Source organism: Corythoichthys intestinalis, chromosome 18 (assembly GCF_030265065.1).
Source record: "Corythoichthys intestinalis isolate RoL2023-P3 chromosome 18, ASM3026506v1, whole genome shotgun sequence".
NCBI lineage: Eukaryota > Metazoa > Chordata > Actinopteri > Syngnathiformes > Syngnathidae > Corythoichthys > Corythoichthys intestinalis.
This window is the reverse complement of record NC_080412.1, coordinates 22328315-22346810: the sequence shown is the minus strand read 5'-3', so window position 1 is coordinate 22346810 and position 18496 is coordinate 22328315. Positions and strand designations below refer to the sequence as shown.

Below are 18496 nucleotides of genomic sequence, written 5' to 3'. Positions count from 1 at the left end.
TAACACAAGAACCTGTGTTTCTACCAAAAAGTTCCATTTTGGTTTCATCTGGCCATAACACATTCTCCCAGTCCTCTTCTGGATCATCCAAATGCTTTTTAGCGAACCGCAGACGGGCCTGGACGTGTACTGGCTTCAGCAGGGGGACACGTCTGGCAGTGCAGGATTTGAGTCTCTGGCGGCGCATTGTGTTACTGATAGTAGCCTTTGTTACTGTGCTCCCAGCTCTCTGTAGATCATTCACTACGTGGTTCTGGGATTTTTGCTCACCGTTCTTGTTATCATTTTGACGCCACAGGGTGAGCTCTGGCATGGAGCCCCAGATCAAGGGAGATTATCAGTGGTCTTGTATGTCTTCCATTTTCTAATAATTGCTCCCACAGTTGATTTCTTTACACCAAGCGTTTTACCTATTGCAGATTCAGTCTTCCCGGCCTGGTGCTGGTCTAAAATTATGTCTCTGGTGTCCTTCGACAACTCTTTGGTCTCGGCCATAGTGGAGTTTGGAGTGTGACTGACTGAGGTTGTGGACAGGTGTCTTTTATACCAATAATGAGTTAAAACAGGTGCCATTAATACAGGTAACGAGTGGAGCCTCGTCAGAACTCGCTAGAAGTTAGACAGGCAGAAATCTTGCTTGTTTGTAGGTGACCAAATATTTATATTCCACTCTAATTTGGAAATAAATTCTTTAAAAATCAAACCATGTGATTTTTTTCTCTCGACATTATCTCTCTCATGGTTGAGGTTTACCCATGTTGATAATTACAGGCCTCTCTAATCTTTTCAAATAGGAGAACCTGCACAATTGGTGGTTGATTAAATACTTATTTGCCCCACTGTATGTGTTTGTATTTCTGGCTTTGTTCGGAGACCATGACTCGGTCGTCAAACTTGACGAGACTTTGCGTGTTGGCCAGAGGAAGAGTATGTTGCATGTGGATTAATTAAAATCTGAAGGGTAAGGTGTGTCCTGTAACCACGAAAGAAGGGTGACCACGTATTTTAGTGTACTCTAATGGACATCATGTAATGTAATCATTTACCACACAAAATGATCAGCAAGTTGACTCACTTGTACAAATATGGAATTGCGGATATGTGCAGGAAGTAACTGAAGCATCTCAAGGTAGCAGCGTAACAAACCAAGCGTCCACACACTGGAGTGGGCCGGCACAGGGCCATGGCCGCCTTCAGAATCCTCGTAGCTGAAGGGGTCCACAATGTAAACAACAATGGCAGGTGGATATGTAATTGCGTGGGAGTCGCCATCTGTGGGCACGCCAACTTTGTCGCGTTCCAAAGTGCTGTGGGCAACACACACATTCATTTTACTTTATAAGTCTAGTGTTTCATTATTTCAGTGAAATACGATCGGCTAATGCTGTACCTTTCTGGGGGCTCTATGGGGGTCTGGCTGTTAGCGTTATCTCCTGAGGTGCTAGAATTCTGGTTTCCAGTCTGCTGACCATTCTGAGGACCACTTCCCTGGTTTTGGCTGCCCATGCTTCCAAAGGGGGCAAAGGAGCTTGCCTTGGTAGACTGCATCCCGCTGCCAGGTGATGTCACCAAGCTGTTGGATGATACCGAGCTGCTGTTGCTGTTAGGGACTGAGGAGCTGTTCGTTGCACCCTGCTGGCCAGCTGAACTGGAGGTGGATCCTATCAAAGTTGTAGATGATGACTGGTTGGATAACGATGCGGGGCTCGGTTGTGTGAGGAGAGAACTATCTAATGGCTGCGATGCGAGGTACGGAGCTAAAAAGGAAAAAGACGAATATGTTACTTGGAGAAAAAAGACATTACACCTAGAGAAAATAAAGCAACTCCACTGAACACTTTTTTCAGCACATTTTTTTCAATTGCTCTTTTGCTAGTCTTTTTGCAACAGAAGAGAGTTGGGTCAAGAGTGGAAGAGTGAAAATGAGCAACACTTACCAAGGTTGTGGCGGCACACTTGTGCATAGAGTTTGAGCTTAGTGAAGGCGTCGTTGTTGCTACTTGCAGCCTTGAGGAACCAGTCGCTGACTGGCTGATCCACAAGACTTTTGGCCCCACTGCCACCGACAGGGACTATGCCATCAGGGTAGCCTTTGGATATGGGCCGATGTTGGCCAAGCCTACACGACTGTGGAAAAATATAGGAAGCAAAAGATAAGACGTTTCATTGATACAACAATGGGGATTCACATGTAATAGGATTGAGGGCTGAATTATGCTTCTGCGTAGCGGTGACGGCAGAACTACACCGTCAACGCAGACCTGATTTACGACCCCATGCCGTAGCCTGACGTGCACATTTTTAAAGACAATACCTACAATGGCAGTATCAAGAAAGTATGATGGCAGTTCAATTTTCTCTTTGTTAATTCTGATTTTTGTTTGTGTTGTAGCCATTCACATTGCAAAAACAAATGCGACTCCTAATTAAACAGAATTCGGCGGGACGAAACACGCATGTGCGCTGTCTGTCCAAAAATTTATCCAGTGCAAACACAAAAACTTTTTCCTCATTCTCTACCTCATAGACAGCTGTGAGATCCCTGAAGAGACTCTTTGCACCACTGAGCAGCGCTTCATTGTCAGGACACACTACCAAATACCCAACATCCCTCTGAGTGCCAAAGGGATCCAGCAACAGCTTTTCCCAGTAGGGTAAGCCGAAGGGAGACAGCACCACAAAGTCATACTCATAACCCACTAAGAAAGTGGGGACGGGCAGTGGCTCAGGAGACTCATCCGTACCTGCAGGAGCAAAACAGAAAAGGACATTGGATCACGCAAAAATGAAAAGTGTTACAAAAAAAAGTGTCACAATTTGGTCAGTTTCTTTTTCTTTTTTAATTTTCTTTTTTAGTATCTTGTGCATCAGATTTGAAGGTCACAATTATAAATTGTGAGTCAGAATGAATGCTTTCCAAGGTTGTAATCATCAGACATTTTTGAATTAAATCAAAATTTATTTTAGCTTTAAAAGAAAAATTTGAGCGACAATGTTACACTGTCCATTTTGAGCTTCGTACACACCCACTCGCCAATGCCCATGTGATCAGCGCGAAGAGTTCAAATATCAAATATTCGAATTTGATCCAGTTAGATACAGATATGGTGATTAAAATAACTTGAAAGAGAACATTCTGGACATTTTCAACACAAACTTTCTTCCACACTTGATAAAATCACATCAAAGGTCATTTAAATTTTTTTTAAAAAAAATAAAATAATCGAAGGTCACCTTTACAAATGGTAATCATCATTTGGCTGTAAGATTCAGAGTAAAAGACCAAGGGTAACCTTTCTATAGTGTTTCAGAGCAATAACTACAACCAGTGTTGTTTTCGTCGACAATTACGATAACGAAAATATTTCGTCAACAAACAATTTTTTTATGGTGATGACGTCACGATGACGAGCTAAAAACATGGCTTGGGAGACTAGAAGAACATAACGAGACAAAATGCCAGTTTTCATCTGACGAGACGACAACAAGACAAAAATGCGACATACAGTAGTTTCTGTCATATGTCCACAATGCGGGACATTTTCATATTGTACATGAAGTACGCCAGCTTGCATCTTAGCATTATTTGGGTTGTGTCTCTCATGTGAGACGTAGGGTTGGGTATTGTTTGAATTTGAACGGTTCTGGTTCTGATTCCATTTTCCGATTCCGGTTCCAAACAATTCTCGATTCAGATTCTTTTAATATACGTGGTAAAAAAAAAATGCATAGTTTATATTCATTTCTTAACATCTCGATTAGTTTTTAAGTTATAAGAACTTTCAAATTACTTTGCTATGAATTTCTCCCAGGGCTATTTTTAACTTGTATATAAATATCAGTCTTTGAACTTGAATATGATCAAGTTTCTTTCCACTGGAGTGCACTTTCACAAAGATGTTTATTTTTCAAAAGCTCACGGAGAAAACATTTAGACATATTCTTTTGCCTATGTTTTAGAGTGTCTTATGCTGCAGGCATTTATTGTATTGCATCTTTTTTTTTTAGGTGTTATTTCTACAAGTTAGCTAAGGGTTGACATCTTACAGACGTCAGACGGGGAGTGTTCTGTCCCTTGATCTTAAGTTGACTACTTTTTAAGTTTGATTTCTTTCTAAACAGATATATTGTTCATCCGTCCACAAGATGTCACTATTGTAACTCCGGACTCTACAGTTTTTCTTTGGTTTTGCTATGTGCGCTTGGCTTCCCCTAGTGGTGACTTACTGGAAGCAGCAGGCAAAAAGAACATTAATTGGAGAATAATTCTAGAGGTGTACAGACGCTACACACCTCAACTGCACTACACATCGTTGGGAACCCTTGATAAAACAAAATCTGTTAGTTTGCATGTTTTTAACAGAGGGTCTGATATCACTTCGGTGTGTTTATTCTAGTGCCGCAACGATTAATCGATTAACTTGAGTATTCGATTAGAAAAAAAGATTCGAATTAAATTTTGTTGCCTCGAGTATTTGTTTAATTAAAGTGGCGTTGTAATGGTTTGTTTTGAAAGTGTTTGCATTTAGTTTTATTGATTAGGGTGGATACACTGCCCTCTGGTCTGCCTCTGTTCACATGGCTGAATCCAACTGCTCCCTGTTAAGACCAACATAAGTTAAGTTTTTGTTTGAGCTAATGTTTTTTAACGCATTCATAATTTAGTTTATAGGTATATTTAGCCGTTTTTTTGTGGGAATATGTGTCTGAACCATTTGTTTAGAGCATTAAAAAAAAAAAAAAAACAAACAAACAAAAAAAAAAAACTAGCATTTTGTAGCATTTAAGCTAGCGGACTTTTTCTATGTAAGTCAGCCAATTGTTCTTTTGTTTTACATAGATCCTCATTTTTCAAAATAAAATTTATACTGTTTGAGGCTCAGCTCAGGTATTTTAATTTTTCATGTACCTTATTCGATTACTCGATTATTCGAAATAACTAGCCCATCGATTAATCGACTACTAAAATATTCGATAGCTGCAGCCCTAGTCTACTCTGTTACTTTGTTATCATTTATGTGAAGCGAAGCAACACGTTTTTGTGCTAAGCTAAATTAGCCACTTCTTATGATTTGTTCATAACGGACTAGTCCTTATGTGGCTTCTTCTTCGTGGTGTTCGGCAGCTATTTTTTTCGGTCGGCGGTCAGGGCATCGTAACTTGGAATCGACATTAAAAAACGGTTTAGGGAGAACTGGAGTGTTAGTCGGATCCCATCGATTCTCGATGCCCAACCCTAGTGGGATGTGGTGCGCCTCTCCCTCACTCACCTCACCAGAGTTTAGGATGCATCTAAAGCTAGGCTGCACTCCATCTTGCTTGTTTGGACACACGGTAAGATTTGTTTTCTTATCTTGGCAAAAGAGAATATGCAATACTGCTTTAGTCTTTAAAAATCTGAGCTGAGTGACCATCGGACGCTAAATGTAACTCCTAGCGTTAGCGTAGCATTGACTTCAGAAGGGCGAGTGTCCTCTTAAAACACTAGTCAGTCTAAAGCAAAGCCACTTCGCTTTTCTGATGAGTAAATCTAGAATGAGAGCCAGTTGGCGAAATGGCATTCAGCTAATAGCCCATCTCCGCTGTTTTGTTTGGTAAATGAGCAATTACTGGAAGTCTTTTACTGGAGCAATTACTAAATTGTTAGAAACCTTTATTTTTGGACAAAGAAGTTTTATATTAACAGTAGGGTTGTTCCGATCATGTTTTTTTGCTCCCGATCCGATCCCGATCGTTTTGAGTATCTGCCGATCCCGACATTTCCCGATCCGACTGCTTTTTTTTGTTGCTCCCGATTCAATTCCAATCATTCACGATAATTTTTCCCGATCATATACATTTTGGCAATGCATTAAGAAAAAAATGAATAAAAGGAATATATTCGTTCAACATACAGTACATAAGTACTGTATTTGTTTATTATGACAATAAATCCTCAAGATGGTATTTACATTATTAACATTCTTTCTGTGAGAGGGATCCACGGATAGAAAGACTTGTAATTCTTAAAGGATAAATGTGACTGTGTATATTGTGACTAAATATTGCCATCTAGTGTATTTGTTAAGCTTTCAGTAAATGATACTGTAGCCATCTTTTCTGCCCAAATGCATGATGGGAAGTGCAACCATGACTGTGCATAGTGGTACCAATTGATATATCTTCTCTGCTCTGTGTTAAGAAAAAGATCAATTACTACCTTTCTTCCCCACATTGCTTCCCACAATGTATCTAATCGTAGGGAGAGGGATTGTAAGGCTTTAGCCAATTATGAAAAGGCTCCAAAGCCTGCCAAAATTCACTCTACTCATGTTACGCTGCCTTTTAGCTCTATATATATGTAAAACGGCGTGATTACAGATTGAACGCGACAATGCGTGAGTGGGCCGTGCAGCGCATGCATTAATTGCGTTAAATATATTAACGTGATAAATTAAAAAAATATATATATTACCGCTGTTAACGGGATAAATTTGATAACCCTACCTTAAGCCTAAACTAAAGACTCTGGATGAGCGTAACATATTATGTCTAACGTTAAATACAATTAGAAAACGATTTATTTAAAAAATATATATATATATAAAAAAAAGGCATGTCCGATATTTTTTTGCCGATTCCGATACTTTGAAAATGATGTGATCGGACCCGATCGATGCCGATCGATCGTGACATCTCTAATTAACAGAGAAAAACATTCAGTAACTGACGGCTAAAACTAGACGAAATTTGTATGAGATTTCGTTGACTACAACTAGACGAAGACGAACACATTTTGGAATGACTAAAATATGACTAAGACTAAAACAATAATTAAAAGGGCTGCCAAAAACGACACTGACTACAACTCATTATCACATTGAAGGATTTACCATATGAGCCGCGTCCAGCCATCTTATGAAACTGCTGCCAGGTGAGGGGACCCTGAACGCCCCAGGACCGCACAGTTCTTTTCTTCTGGATGGCATCTTGAAGTACGGGCTGTAAGGACATCAACACTCTGAGCACGTCCTGAGAGCACAGCGCACTCACGTCCACTGCTGTAGAAGAGAGCAATAAAGACAATCATTATTTAAAGGCAGGACAATTCTTTATGTCGTGTACACTTTAAAAACTTTCTGCAATTATTATGCGTTACCATTTTGTTTGGACCAGTGGTGTAGACAAGTGCTTTTGACCAGTGCCTCGTCCACCTTTCCACCTGACATGTTGTCCATGAATTGCCTGCCGTGCTCTAGCGCCATGTAGCAGTCACTGTGAAAATCCCTCTCTTCCACCCTAACACACGGAGGTACTCCACCACCCTTCACTCCATGAGTCACAACATCATCCAGGCCCGAAATAGGTGAAAAAGGGTTGGTACATTGGTCCTGCAGTAGCAAAATCAGCTCATCTGGGACATGGTCTCCCCTCCCGACACCGGTTCTATCCAGCGAGGATAGCCGTAGCTCCTCAAAGCGCCTCTCCGCCTCGCGGCTGACATCCGAGCCACGGCCGATGATATCCAGCTCGTCTTCTAGGAAGAGGCCTGAGCCGTTCCCATACCGCCTGTTGACCACAGCACTGAAACCACAGCTGCAGGCTTCCTGGGCCTCACTGATGGGGTCACTGAGGTACACGCCAACGTCTGCTCCTTTGATGTTCATGTTACATACGCAGATGCAGCAGCTGTCAAAGTTGCAGTCTTTGAAGAGGTTCATGACCGATTCAGAGAGAATGAGAGTGACATAGAGGCTGTGAGCCTCTGGGATGGAAGGAACGGTGGCCGGCTCCACTGAGTTGAGCGGTCGGCAGGTAGAGGGGGTGGAAGCTGGTGAGTACAGATCTGAGTTCTCGTACTTGAGTGAGCCCTGAACGCTGGAGGGACCTCGAGGTGTGCGTGGAGTGCGTGGCGTGCGTGGGGTGGGTGCTGAAAAACGGGGGGTGGCGGGGGAAGGCAAGATGCCAGTGCCGCTGTTACTTGGTGGAGCACTATTTGACATGAAGGGCGTGTGGGTTTGTGGGGTGTAGGTCTGGTTGTAGTCCTGGTCCATCGCGCTGCCCACACTTGGGATGTTACTGGGTGAGCACAAACAGAAGAGTGGAGTTTAATGAAAGCAAAAACACAGAAAAATGTTAAAACATCTTCATTATAGACAAACAAAATACAGTGTGGCAAATAAGTATTTAGTCAACCACTAATTGTGCAAGTTCTCCTACTTGAAAAGATTAGAGAGGCATGTAATTGTCAACATGGGTAAACCTCAACCATGAGACACAGAATGTGGAAGAAAAAACAGAAAATCACATTGTTTGATTTTTAAAGAATTTATTTCCAAATTAGAGTGGAAAATAAGTATTTGGTCACCTACAAAGAAGCAAGATTTCTGGCTGTCGAAGAGGTCTAACTTCTTCTAACGAGGTCTAACGAGGCTCCACTCGTTACCTGTATTAATGGCACCTGTTTTAACTCATTATCGGTATAAAAGGCACCTGTCCACAACCTCAGTCAGTCACACTCCAAACTCCACTATAGCCAAGACCAAAGAGCTGTCGAAGGACACCAGAGACAAAATTGTAGACCTGCACCAGGCTGGGAAGACTGAATCTGCAATAGGTAAAACGCTTGGTGTAAAGAAATCAACTGTGGGAGCAATTATTAGAAAATGGAAGACCCACAAGACCACTGATAATCTCCCTTGATCTGGGGCTCCATGCAAGATCTCACCCCGTAGCGTCAAAATGATAACAAGAACGGTGAGCAAAAATCCCAGAACCACACAGGGGGACCTAGTGAATGACCTACAGAGAGCTGGGACCACAGTAACAAAGGCTACTATCAGTAACACAATGCGCCTCCAGGGACTCAAATCCTGCACTGCCAGACGTGTCCCCTTGCTGAAGCCAGTACACGTCCAGGCCCGCCTGCGGTTGACTATAGAGCATTTGGATGATCCAGAAGAGGACTGGGAGAATGTGTTATGTTCAGATGAAACCAAAATAGAACTTTTTGGTAGAAACACAGGTTCTCGTGTTTGGAGGAGAAAGAATACTGAATTGCATCCGAAGAACACCATACCCACTGTGAAGCATGGGGGTGGAAACATCATGCTTTGGGGCTGTTTTTCTGCAAAGGGACCAGGACAACTGATCGATGTAAAGGAAAGAATGAATGGGGCCATGTATTGAGATATTTTGAGTGAAAATCTCCTTCCATCAGCAAGGGCATTGAAGATGAGACGTGGCTGATCCAAAACACACAGCCAGGGCAACAAAAGAGTAGCTAGCCAGTCTCCAGATCTCAACCCCATAGAAAATCTGTGGAGGGAGTTCAAAGTCCGTGTTGCCCAACTACAGCCCCAAAGCATCACTGCTATAGAGGAGATCTGCATGGAGGAATGGGCCAAAATACAAGCAACAGTGTGTGAAAAGCTTGTGAAGAGTTACAGAAAACCTTTGGCCTCTGTTATTGCCAACAAAGGGTACATAACAAAGTATTGAGATAAACTTTTGGTATTGACCAAATACTTATTTTCCACCATGATTTGCAAATAAATTCTTTAAAAATCAAACAATGTGATTTTCTGTTTTTTTTCCACATTCTGTCTCTCATGGTTGAGATTTACCCATGTTGACAATTATAGGTCTCTCTAATCTATTCAAGTGGGAGAACTTGCACATTAGTGGTTGACTAAATACTTATTTGCCCCACTGTATGTGGTTACATGATACACAGTTTTATATTTCAAAATCTGCATTTAAAATACTAAAACACCAAGTTTATGTGAGTAAATTTACTTGTTCTAAGACAACAAAAAAAGAATGAAAATATACATACATATACATATAAAACAAAGAAAATGCAGCGCAGTCATAAATCATATTTTGAGCATGTCGTCGGATGTAGACACAAATGGCGAAAACTATCCACCCCTCGCCTTTAAAAATAATAATTGCCTGTGTGTAGTTGACTGACATCTCTGCGTGCCATCAAAGAGTCAAATTCTACGTCGGATGTCGAAAAGATTGTTTGTCGAAGCGATCGTATGTCGAGGTACCACTGTATAAACATTATTTTAGCGCAAAAACTTTTTTTTGCTGCACTATTCGTTAAAGAAAACTTATTTAATCAAATTAATCTTTTTTGTGATTATTGGAATCAATAACAGACGCGTTGACGGTTTTGACAGTGGGTCCGGTGAACCTCAAAAGCGGGCTAGTGGCTAATTTTCCTTATTGTCTGAAAATGCGTCTCTCATTTGAAGCACAAAATACAACAAAAGAGACCCAGCGCTGTTCAGAAACTTTACATCAAGTAAGAACAAGAAAGAATTCCACCTGACGAGCTTTAGTAATTAGTGTCTTCGGTTCCCAAACATTTATTAGATGTTGTTTACAGTAAAGGTAATGTAACACACTGGTAAGCATGCCACCAAACAAGCTTCATTGGATTGTGTTGCAGGCATCAAATTCAGAATGAGTGATTTTGTGCCAAAAGACAATGTTATTAAATTAGTTTGAAGGTTTAACATATTGTCTTTGTTGTGTATTTGACTGAATATAAGTCGAAAAGGATTTGCAAGTCATTATATTCTGTGTATAACTTCACTCGCATCAGGGTTTGTATACAGTGCAAACCGCTTTAACCTGAAAAAGACAACTTGACATGAGGGAGTTATTTAATGCAGACAAGTTGTGTCGCACTATGTCCATGTATTTGGAAAAAATTACTTCTCTGGTATCTTGGTAAATCAGTGTCACATTGTTTTAAGAATATCTTTATTTCCATCCATCCATCATCTAGCGCAGTGTGGACACACTGAGAGCTACGGAAGGTACAACCGCCCCAGTTCCCCCAAAATACGTTCTGAGAGATGTGCTATAAACATTTCCTCAAGCTCCCCTCTGAAGTAATGCCTATTTTTAGGCTGGCGACCAACTGTGAGGAAGTCGTGGGAGAATGAGGGAGCTCATTGTTTCCCTCAGCTGTATGTGAGCAACAGCACCTGGCACCGGCCCATTGCGAGGAAGTCCCTGCATTATTGCAACCAGGGCGCGTTGATGACGGGACGTGAGCACAGACACATTGTTACAAGATTGTTAGGTATGATTATTTGGATGGCGGCCAAGTTGTTCTCATGTGCACTGCATACATCTTTCCTTCCCCCCACAGCACAGCTAAAGAGATTTGTTCGGGCGTCCTTTGGCTTTCATCAGTACCGATATACTATGTCTAAAGGTTAAGGAAACTGCGCAATTAACTTAATTGCGCAAGATAGTGTTGTCAGGCAGCAAGTGAAGCTGTGCTTACTAGAGGAGTTCAAAAAAATCGATTATCACATGCATCGCGATTCGACACGTGACGATTTGATTACGATTCATAAAGGTTCAAAAACGATGATTTTTCCCTCATAACTTTATGACAGCCGCTCGTAGCGGAAGGAAATTCAAGACACGTCTGCCGCCCAGGCACCTTTAACGGACGCACGCAAGCACAACGTTATAATGGATGCTGCCTGTAACTGAGAGAGAGATTTACTTCTTTTCAAAAGACTGGAAAATAAATTTGTGTATGAGACAGGCAGGAAAAGAAGCGCGACCGCACAGTTATTTTTTTAGAGCGATAGAGAGATAGTTTGTTGCTCATTTCCTTGAGATGTCCAGCTGTAGTTTCAAGTCGTGTCAACTGAAAAATGTCCTAAGTGTGTTGCTAAGAGGTGAGTACACGAACCCTCATGTACTGTTTAGCCATTATTGTTGTTGTTTTGAGGTGTTAATAGTTAGCGCCTATCGCTAAGCTAACTCGCTAAAGTGTATTTCATATACAGAACGTGTAAAACCATGATTAAGTACATCGGTAACACTACAAACATGCGAAACAGTACAGAAATCTGTGAAAACAAAGTATATTGGTTAAAAGAAGTCTTATGTCTAAAGACACTTTGTTTCCAGAAAACGTGGAATTCATTCCACCTGTGTAAATTTTATTGTATTGTTGAGAGAAATAAGTACTCCCTTTAAAATGGTTCATGTTTTTGCACTTTCTTGTAAAAATACATCAATAAAAAAAGCAGCTTAAGGGCAGCTTTTTGTTGTATGGGCATGTTTCCATCGTTCCTGTTGAATCATTAGGATATTTTAAATACATAATGGACAAAAATTTGTTGGTGTACTTTATTAATTAGTAATGTACAATGCATCGATAATCGTGATAAACGTGATTACCAGGATCATCGTCAATACCGTGATCATCGTTCAAGAATCGAATCGTAGCCCCCTGAATTGTAATCGAATCGTGGGGTGCCTAAGATGGCACACCTCTAGTGCTTACTTGCCTCACTTACTGTTATTCTTTGAATTTTTTTGGTATGTCTTCGTTAGAAGTGTTTCTCGGTCAAATATTTACTCAAATTGTGGTTTAACTACTGTATTAACAGCGTGGTTAAATGATAAGGTATGGCACATTCGGACTGCACAAATTCTGGTTACGCAGCCTTCGTAGGAACAACCCTCTTTCACAACTTGAGGACCCCTTGAAATTACATATTTTGATAAAACTATAAAATCTAAAAAAAGAAATCATCTGCCTTATATAAAATACCCAATTTGTAACTAAGCTACATTAGGTGTATGGTTTAATTTTGCAATCAGTCTCGCTCCATGACATCGTTTGTTTCAATCAATATGGTAGAAAGATTCTCTACATATGCCTCCATGTGGGAGTCCATGGTACGTAGCTGCTGTCAAACACCAGACAAATAAAAAAATACATATATATGATGAACGAATGAATCTGCACAGAATCAGATGTCAGATATTTCTCAGTGAGCCTCAAATTATTCCTTTTCCCACAATGAATAAACCCATGATGTCTCAGTTAGATCGTCAAATGTGCGTATCGGAAAATTCTATCAAAATGATGAGACAAAAACAGGTTGACTACCAAAAGATGAAAGGGCTATGGAAGCAAAGTGTCTTTTATTTAATTTTGGACATGTAGGGGCTGTTTACATGGTGACGCTCCAACAGAAACAACAGAACACGACCCATTTCAAGTCTGAATATACATAGTTACATCTTTGTTCCGTCTCCAATCAAACGATGTTGCAATTCCACGTGAAGACGTTGTGGCATTAATGCCAGGCCCTAGGGGGCAGTGCAGTTTTACAAGGCAATAGCCAATGATGCACTTCCTTGACAACAACTTCCTCAGACTAATAGTACCAGACTGCATCCCAGAGCCAAGCAACAGCTGCTACAAACCACGCTTCATACAAACCACGCCCCTACAAACTACGCTCGCATGATGCTAAGGTGGTAGCGTCTAATGCGTCTCATAGATATCACATGGATATAGAACTAGATGCGAAATGACAGACGCAGCGGCGTTAGTAAACATCCGCCATCTTAAAGAAGGAGACTTCTCAGCCAGGCTCTGTTGTAGCAAACCTAAGGTGAGTAACTTTTTATCTAAAACACTCCTTAGTCGGCAAAATCTTGACTTTTATCTATATTTAAAAGCTGAAACCATTTTAATAGTTTTACATGTCCAACGTAGACAGAATGGAAATAAAGCAATAATGCAGTCACGGTAGCAATTTTAACTAATTTTATGGTTGATTTGTAACATTAAATGACTTCCAAACATAATAAAGGTTACAATCTAGTTATGTTTAGGCACGCCCCTATGTCTGCAAAACCCTTATGTCTAGTTAAGTTTGGGGGTAAGGAATTGGGCTAGTGCCAAATGTCCCAAAAACCCTTTAAACTTTACATCGTTAATGAATTCTTCACGCCACCATAACAACAGCAGGCGTGGTTTGTATGAGGCGTGATTTGTAGGAGCTGTCGCTTGACTCTGGGCTGCAGTCAGACCCTTCTCCATTAGACAGGAAGACAACATACCCGCCCACTCGAAACAATGGCGTCCACACGATTTTTTCTTTTGCTCAAAAGGCAGAAAAACGCGGGCATAAAATACATTTAATTTAACAATATTATTAAAAAAAACAGTAAATTAAAGCCGACGTTCCACTATGTTTGCTGTTTTTACTGTTTAGTAGCAGCGACTGCGCATGCCCAAACTGACGTGTGCGAGTGCTGATGTCATTGGCGTGAGAGCGTTCGATTCATATGGTTGTGGCGCAAGCCCCGCAATCGAATTGTTCCGCTTTGGAGGCCTGAATCCAACGGCGTAGGTTTGGTCTCAATACTGGTAGGGACAGCATAACCTGCATGTACACTTTTTGCTGGGGACGGGACATTAATAAAACCAAAGATTGGGTGAACGGGTGGCAGGGCTACATTTCTCACGAATATGAATCTAATTAATTGATAGGCTAAAATATCAATGCAAAATAAATCTCTAGGCGTATTGACTTATACCAACTTTCACACCGCAAATTTATAACATCTTAATCTGATAATATCTATTTTTCTTATTTCAAAAAATCTAAGGGAGTAAAAATTAATTCAGCACTGGCAGATCATTTCACTTATTTCTAATAGATTTACACTGAAAACAAGGAAATTTGACTAGTTTTAAGGAGGTGTGTTTTTGCAGCGGATATGTATTGGTTCAGATGATACACCGTTTGATTAAAAGCTTTGTTTTCAAAAACTACTAAAGAAAATTTTTGAAAGCTTCCAGAATAAATGTCTGGATTTTATTAGCAAATTCAAACTGCAATATTTGAACATAACTTTAATTATATTAATAGACGCAATAAATACAAATAATAATCTCTTAACTATCCAGGAATGCAAAAAATAAACATTTGTCTTAGGACCACTCAACATTGTTAACGTAAATAAGTAAATTAAATATAACTGAAAAAACTTGGAGCCTTCCTTCAGGTAAAACACTACTGCTTGTGTCCACAAGCACAGCCAAACTTAAAAAAATTAAAAGCTGCTTTAGTCTGCTTTAAGAGCACATAAATGATTTTTTTTTTAAATAATGGACTGGCACATTCAGCAAGTTAAAAGGGTTCAATCTGAAACATAAATCTGTAAATCTGGGTAAATCTGAACATAATGAAAGTAATTCACCTAATAATGGTAGGGTCAATTCTTTCCTTACAACATATTGGAAGACATTCTCAATGACCTATATAACTAAAGTCATTATATCATGCTTAAAAGTTGGTGATGACATCTTGAGCATCCTGAAAAGTTAGTGTTATAACCCTATGCAAACCTAAGCCCTTGCCTGAATCAAAAGTTTATGTCTTCACCTTAAGTTTTTGCCGTCACCGTGGAAAGGCGAGGCGATTTCGCAACACAATCGTTGTGTCTTGGTGTAGCAGTGTCACAATGTAAACAGCCCTCTAATCTGACAATCTGATCTCTTAAAACTAAAAACACAAGGACCACTGATGGTGTGAATCTGTGTCATTCCATAAACCATGGGAGAACTGACGCTGTCTGCCTTATAAAAGCCAGTCCAGTAATCAGCAGCAGCTGCCTGACAGCTCAACAGATGTACCCTGTTTGGTTATAACAAACTTGCGTATCCAATAGAATACAAAATAATCCAAAGTAATTCATTACACTCATCATATTACACGGACGTTGTTTGTAAATATCAATAGCATTATTATTAACAACCATACATACTATTCAAATATTATTTTCACTCCTAAAATAACCCGGTTTTTAGAACAGTGATTTGCGTAATCTACACTCACCGGCCACTTTATTAGGTACACCTGTCCAACTGCTCGTTAACACTAAATTTCTAATCAGCCAATCACATGGCGGCAACTCAGTGCATTTAGGCATAGAGACATGGTTTAAGAAAATCTCCTGCAGTTCAAACCGAGCATCAGTATGGGTACGAAAGGTGATTTGAGTGACTTTGAACGTGGCATGGTTGTTGGTGCCAGAAGGGCTGGTCTGAGTATTTCAGAAACTGCTGATCTACTGGGATTTTCACGCACAACCATCCCTAGGGTTTACAGAGAATGGACCACGCCGGGTGCCACTCCTTTCAGCTATGAACAGGAATCTGAGGCTACAATTTGCACAAGCTCATTGAAATTGGACAATAGAAGATTGGAAAAACGTTGCCTGGTCTGATGAGTTTCGATTTCTGCTGCGACATTCGGATGGTAGGGTCAGAATTTGGCGTCAACAACATGAAAGCATGGATCCAACCTGCCTTGTATCAACGGTTCAGGCTGGTGGTGGTGGTGTAATATTTTCTTGGCACTCTTTGGGCCCCTTGGTACCAATTGAGCATTGTTGGAACGCAACAGCCTACCTGAGTATTGTTGCTGACCATGTGCATCCTTTTATGACCACAATGTACCCAACTTCTGATGGCTACTTTCAGCAGGATAATGCGCCATGCATGTCATAAAGCTGGAATCATCTCAGACTGGTTTCTTGAACATGACAATGAGTTCACAGTACTCAAATGGCCTCCACAGTCACCAGATCTCAATCCAATAGAGCAGGGGTCCCCAACCTTTTTTGCACCACGGACCGGTGTTATTTGGGTCTTTTTTTCACGGACCGGTGTTCTGACAAATTTTGCAACCCACCAAAAATTGCAACGATGCGGTTCTGCGCATGCGCGTAACGTTAATAATAGCCGTAAATATAGCTGCAAAATGCACAAATGAAGCGATTCGAAAGTAAACACTAGAAACTTTCTTGAAAGAAAGGAATATTAACTTACGTTTGATAATGGAAGGACTTGTAGAAAAGTTCTCCTAAGATACATCCTTCCATGTAAGCTGCACACAACAACTTCACACCGTTCTCACCATTAACGACTTCGCCTTGTCGTTAAACATTAATTAAGAAGCCCGCTTCACAAAGATACGATGTTGGAAATTGTAGCAAGGTTTTCAATGCTCTTGTAGCGATGTCAGGATATTACAGAATGACTTTAATCCAGAACCTCGGTAGAGTTGTTGTCTCAAATGTACTTTAATAAGGTCGCCGTCAGTTGCGATCTCTACAAGTTGATCTTACTGTTGCACAGACATGCTCAAATCACTCGGTTTTTTCACGGGTCACGAATCCACTCCTTCGCAGTTCGTGGGTCTTCGAGGTTGTAGGCTCGTCAGGTGCCCTTTTCGCCGTAAAATTATCTCCAAAGACGTCTGTTTTCCAGTCATCTTCGCTCATGTGGGGGCTAATTATTTCCGGGAACAAATGTGCTGCGCCCGCGGCCTAGCAATACGTTATTATCGAGGACAAGCGCACATAGATATATTATATACACAAACAAGATGTACTGCTAGAAGTCCAATCAATGGATTTCTATGACGACATTCTAATCTATCCCGTATTATTATATCTAGAGAAGACAGGGATATTGGTGTGTTAAGCAGGGGCACAGGGTTAATTCTGTCAGAATGCGGTCGTTATTAAATCATTATTTTTGTGCGGCCCGGTAGCAAATGCGCCACGGACCGGTACCGGTGCGCGGCCCGGCAGATGGGGACCCCTGCAATAGAGCATCTTTGGGATGTGGTGGAACGGGAGATTCGCATCATGGATGTGCAGCCGACAAATCTGCACCAACTGTGTGATGCCATCATGTCAATATGGACCAAACTCTCTGACGAATGCTTCCAGCACCTTGTTGAATCTATACCACGAAGAATTGAGGCAGTTCTGAAGGCAAAAGGGGGTCCAACCCGTTACTAGCATGGTGTACCTAATAAAGTGGTCGGTGAGTGTAATTCAGGCACAAACCACATTTTGTTTTTTGAGTTGCTAACCTTTGTGTTCCCAGACCAAACATTAAAAGTCAAGCAAAGTATTGATTTACAAGGAGCAACACAACATGTTTCGAACAAAACAAGGCTCCTCTGTTAAATAAATGTAACAGTGTTTTGAAACGTCTGTTCTTCACACACAAACGAACACCTTTTCATAACAAAGCTTCATTTTGATCTTAAATTCCTCGCTGGACCTGGAGGCAGCTTTGCTGAAAAAAATGAACATTTTATTTACTTCATAAAGAAGTGACAGCATAGAGAGCAACAGAGTGACAAACTGCCAACATACTGCATGGTAGCAATGAGCAATTAACATTCAATTCCACCCTTTGGCATTTATAAAAATTCTGTGCGGGTCTCTATTTCGGATCAGCCAGCGTAGCAAAAGAAAAAAAAGATCTAAGTGATTTGGAAATAGGGATGATTGTGGGGGCACAGATGGCAGCGGTTTGAGTCACAAAGAAGCTTCACTGGCTGAGTGAGTCAATATGAGCAGTGACTAAAAGTGATGTCTCTGTTTTAGATCTATGAAAAAGACATCACTGCGCATTTGAGGACAGGGATGATGATCTATTAGTGTGAGATGTGAATGACAATATAGCTAAGTGCTCTTCCGTTGTCTGAGAAGGTCAATTAGATTAAGATCAGTCTTATCTAATTCACCTTATCTGTGTATGTAAGCAAGTTTTCAAGTATGTATGCAAATCCAATATAAACCCATGTAAACAAGCAGTGTCCTATCTTTCAGTTTAAGTGTAATTACGCTATGTGCTTTTCTT

General features: G+C 40.7%; 1 protein-coding gene across 1 annotated transcript in view; it reads right to left on the bottom strand.

Moving 5' to 3' along the window:
* med13a (mediator complex subunit 13a) overlaps positions 1 to 18496 on the bottom strand; it is a 167903-nt gene that overhangs the window by 23007 nt on the left and 126400 nt on the right. Inside the window, exons 16-21 of the mRNA XM_057820128.1 lie at positions 7139 to 8058; positions 6873 to 7040; positions 2521 to 2744; positions 1938 to 2127; positions 1391 to 1757; positions 1076 to 1307 (exon numbers count right to left, since the gene is read on the bottom strand). Coding sequence (XP_057676111.1) covers positions 1076 to 1307; positions 1391 to 1757; positions 1938 to 2127; positions 2521 to 2744; positions 6873 to 7040; positions 7139 to 8058 — 2101 coding nt within the window. The remainder of the gene's footprint in view (positions 1 to 1075; positions 1308 to 1390; positions 1758 to 1937; positions 2128 to 2520; positions 2745 to 6872; positions 7041 to 7138; positions 8059 to 18496) is intronic.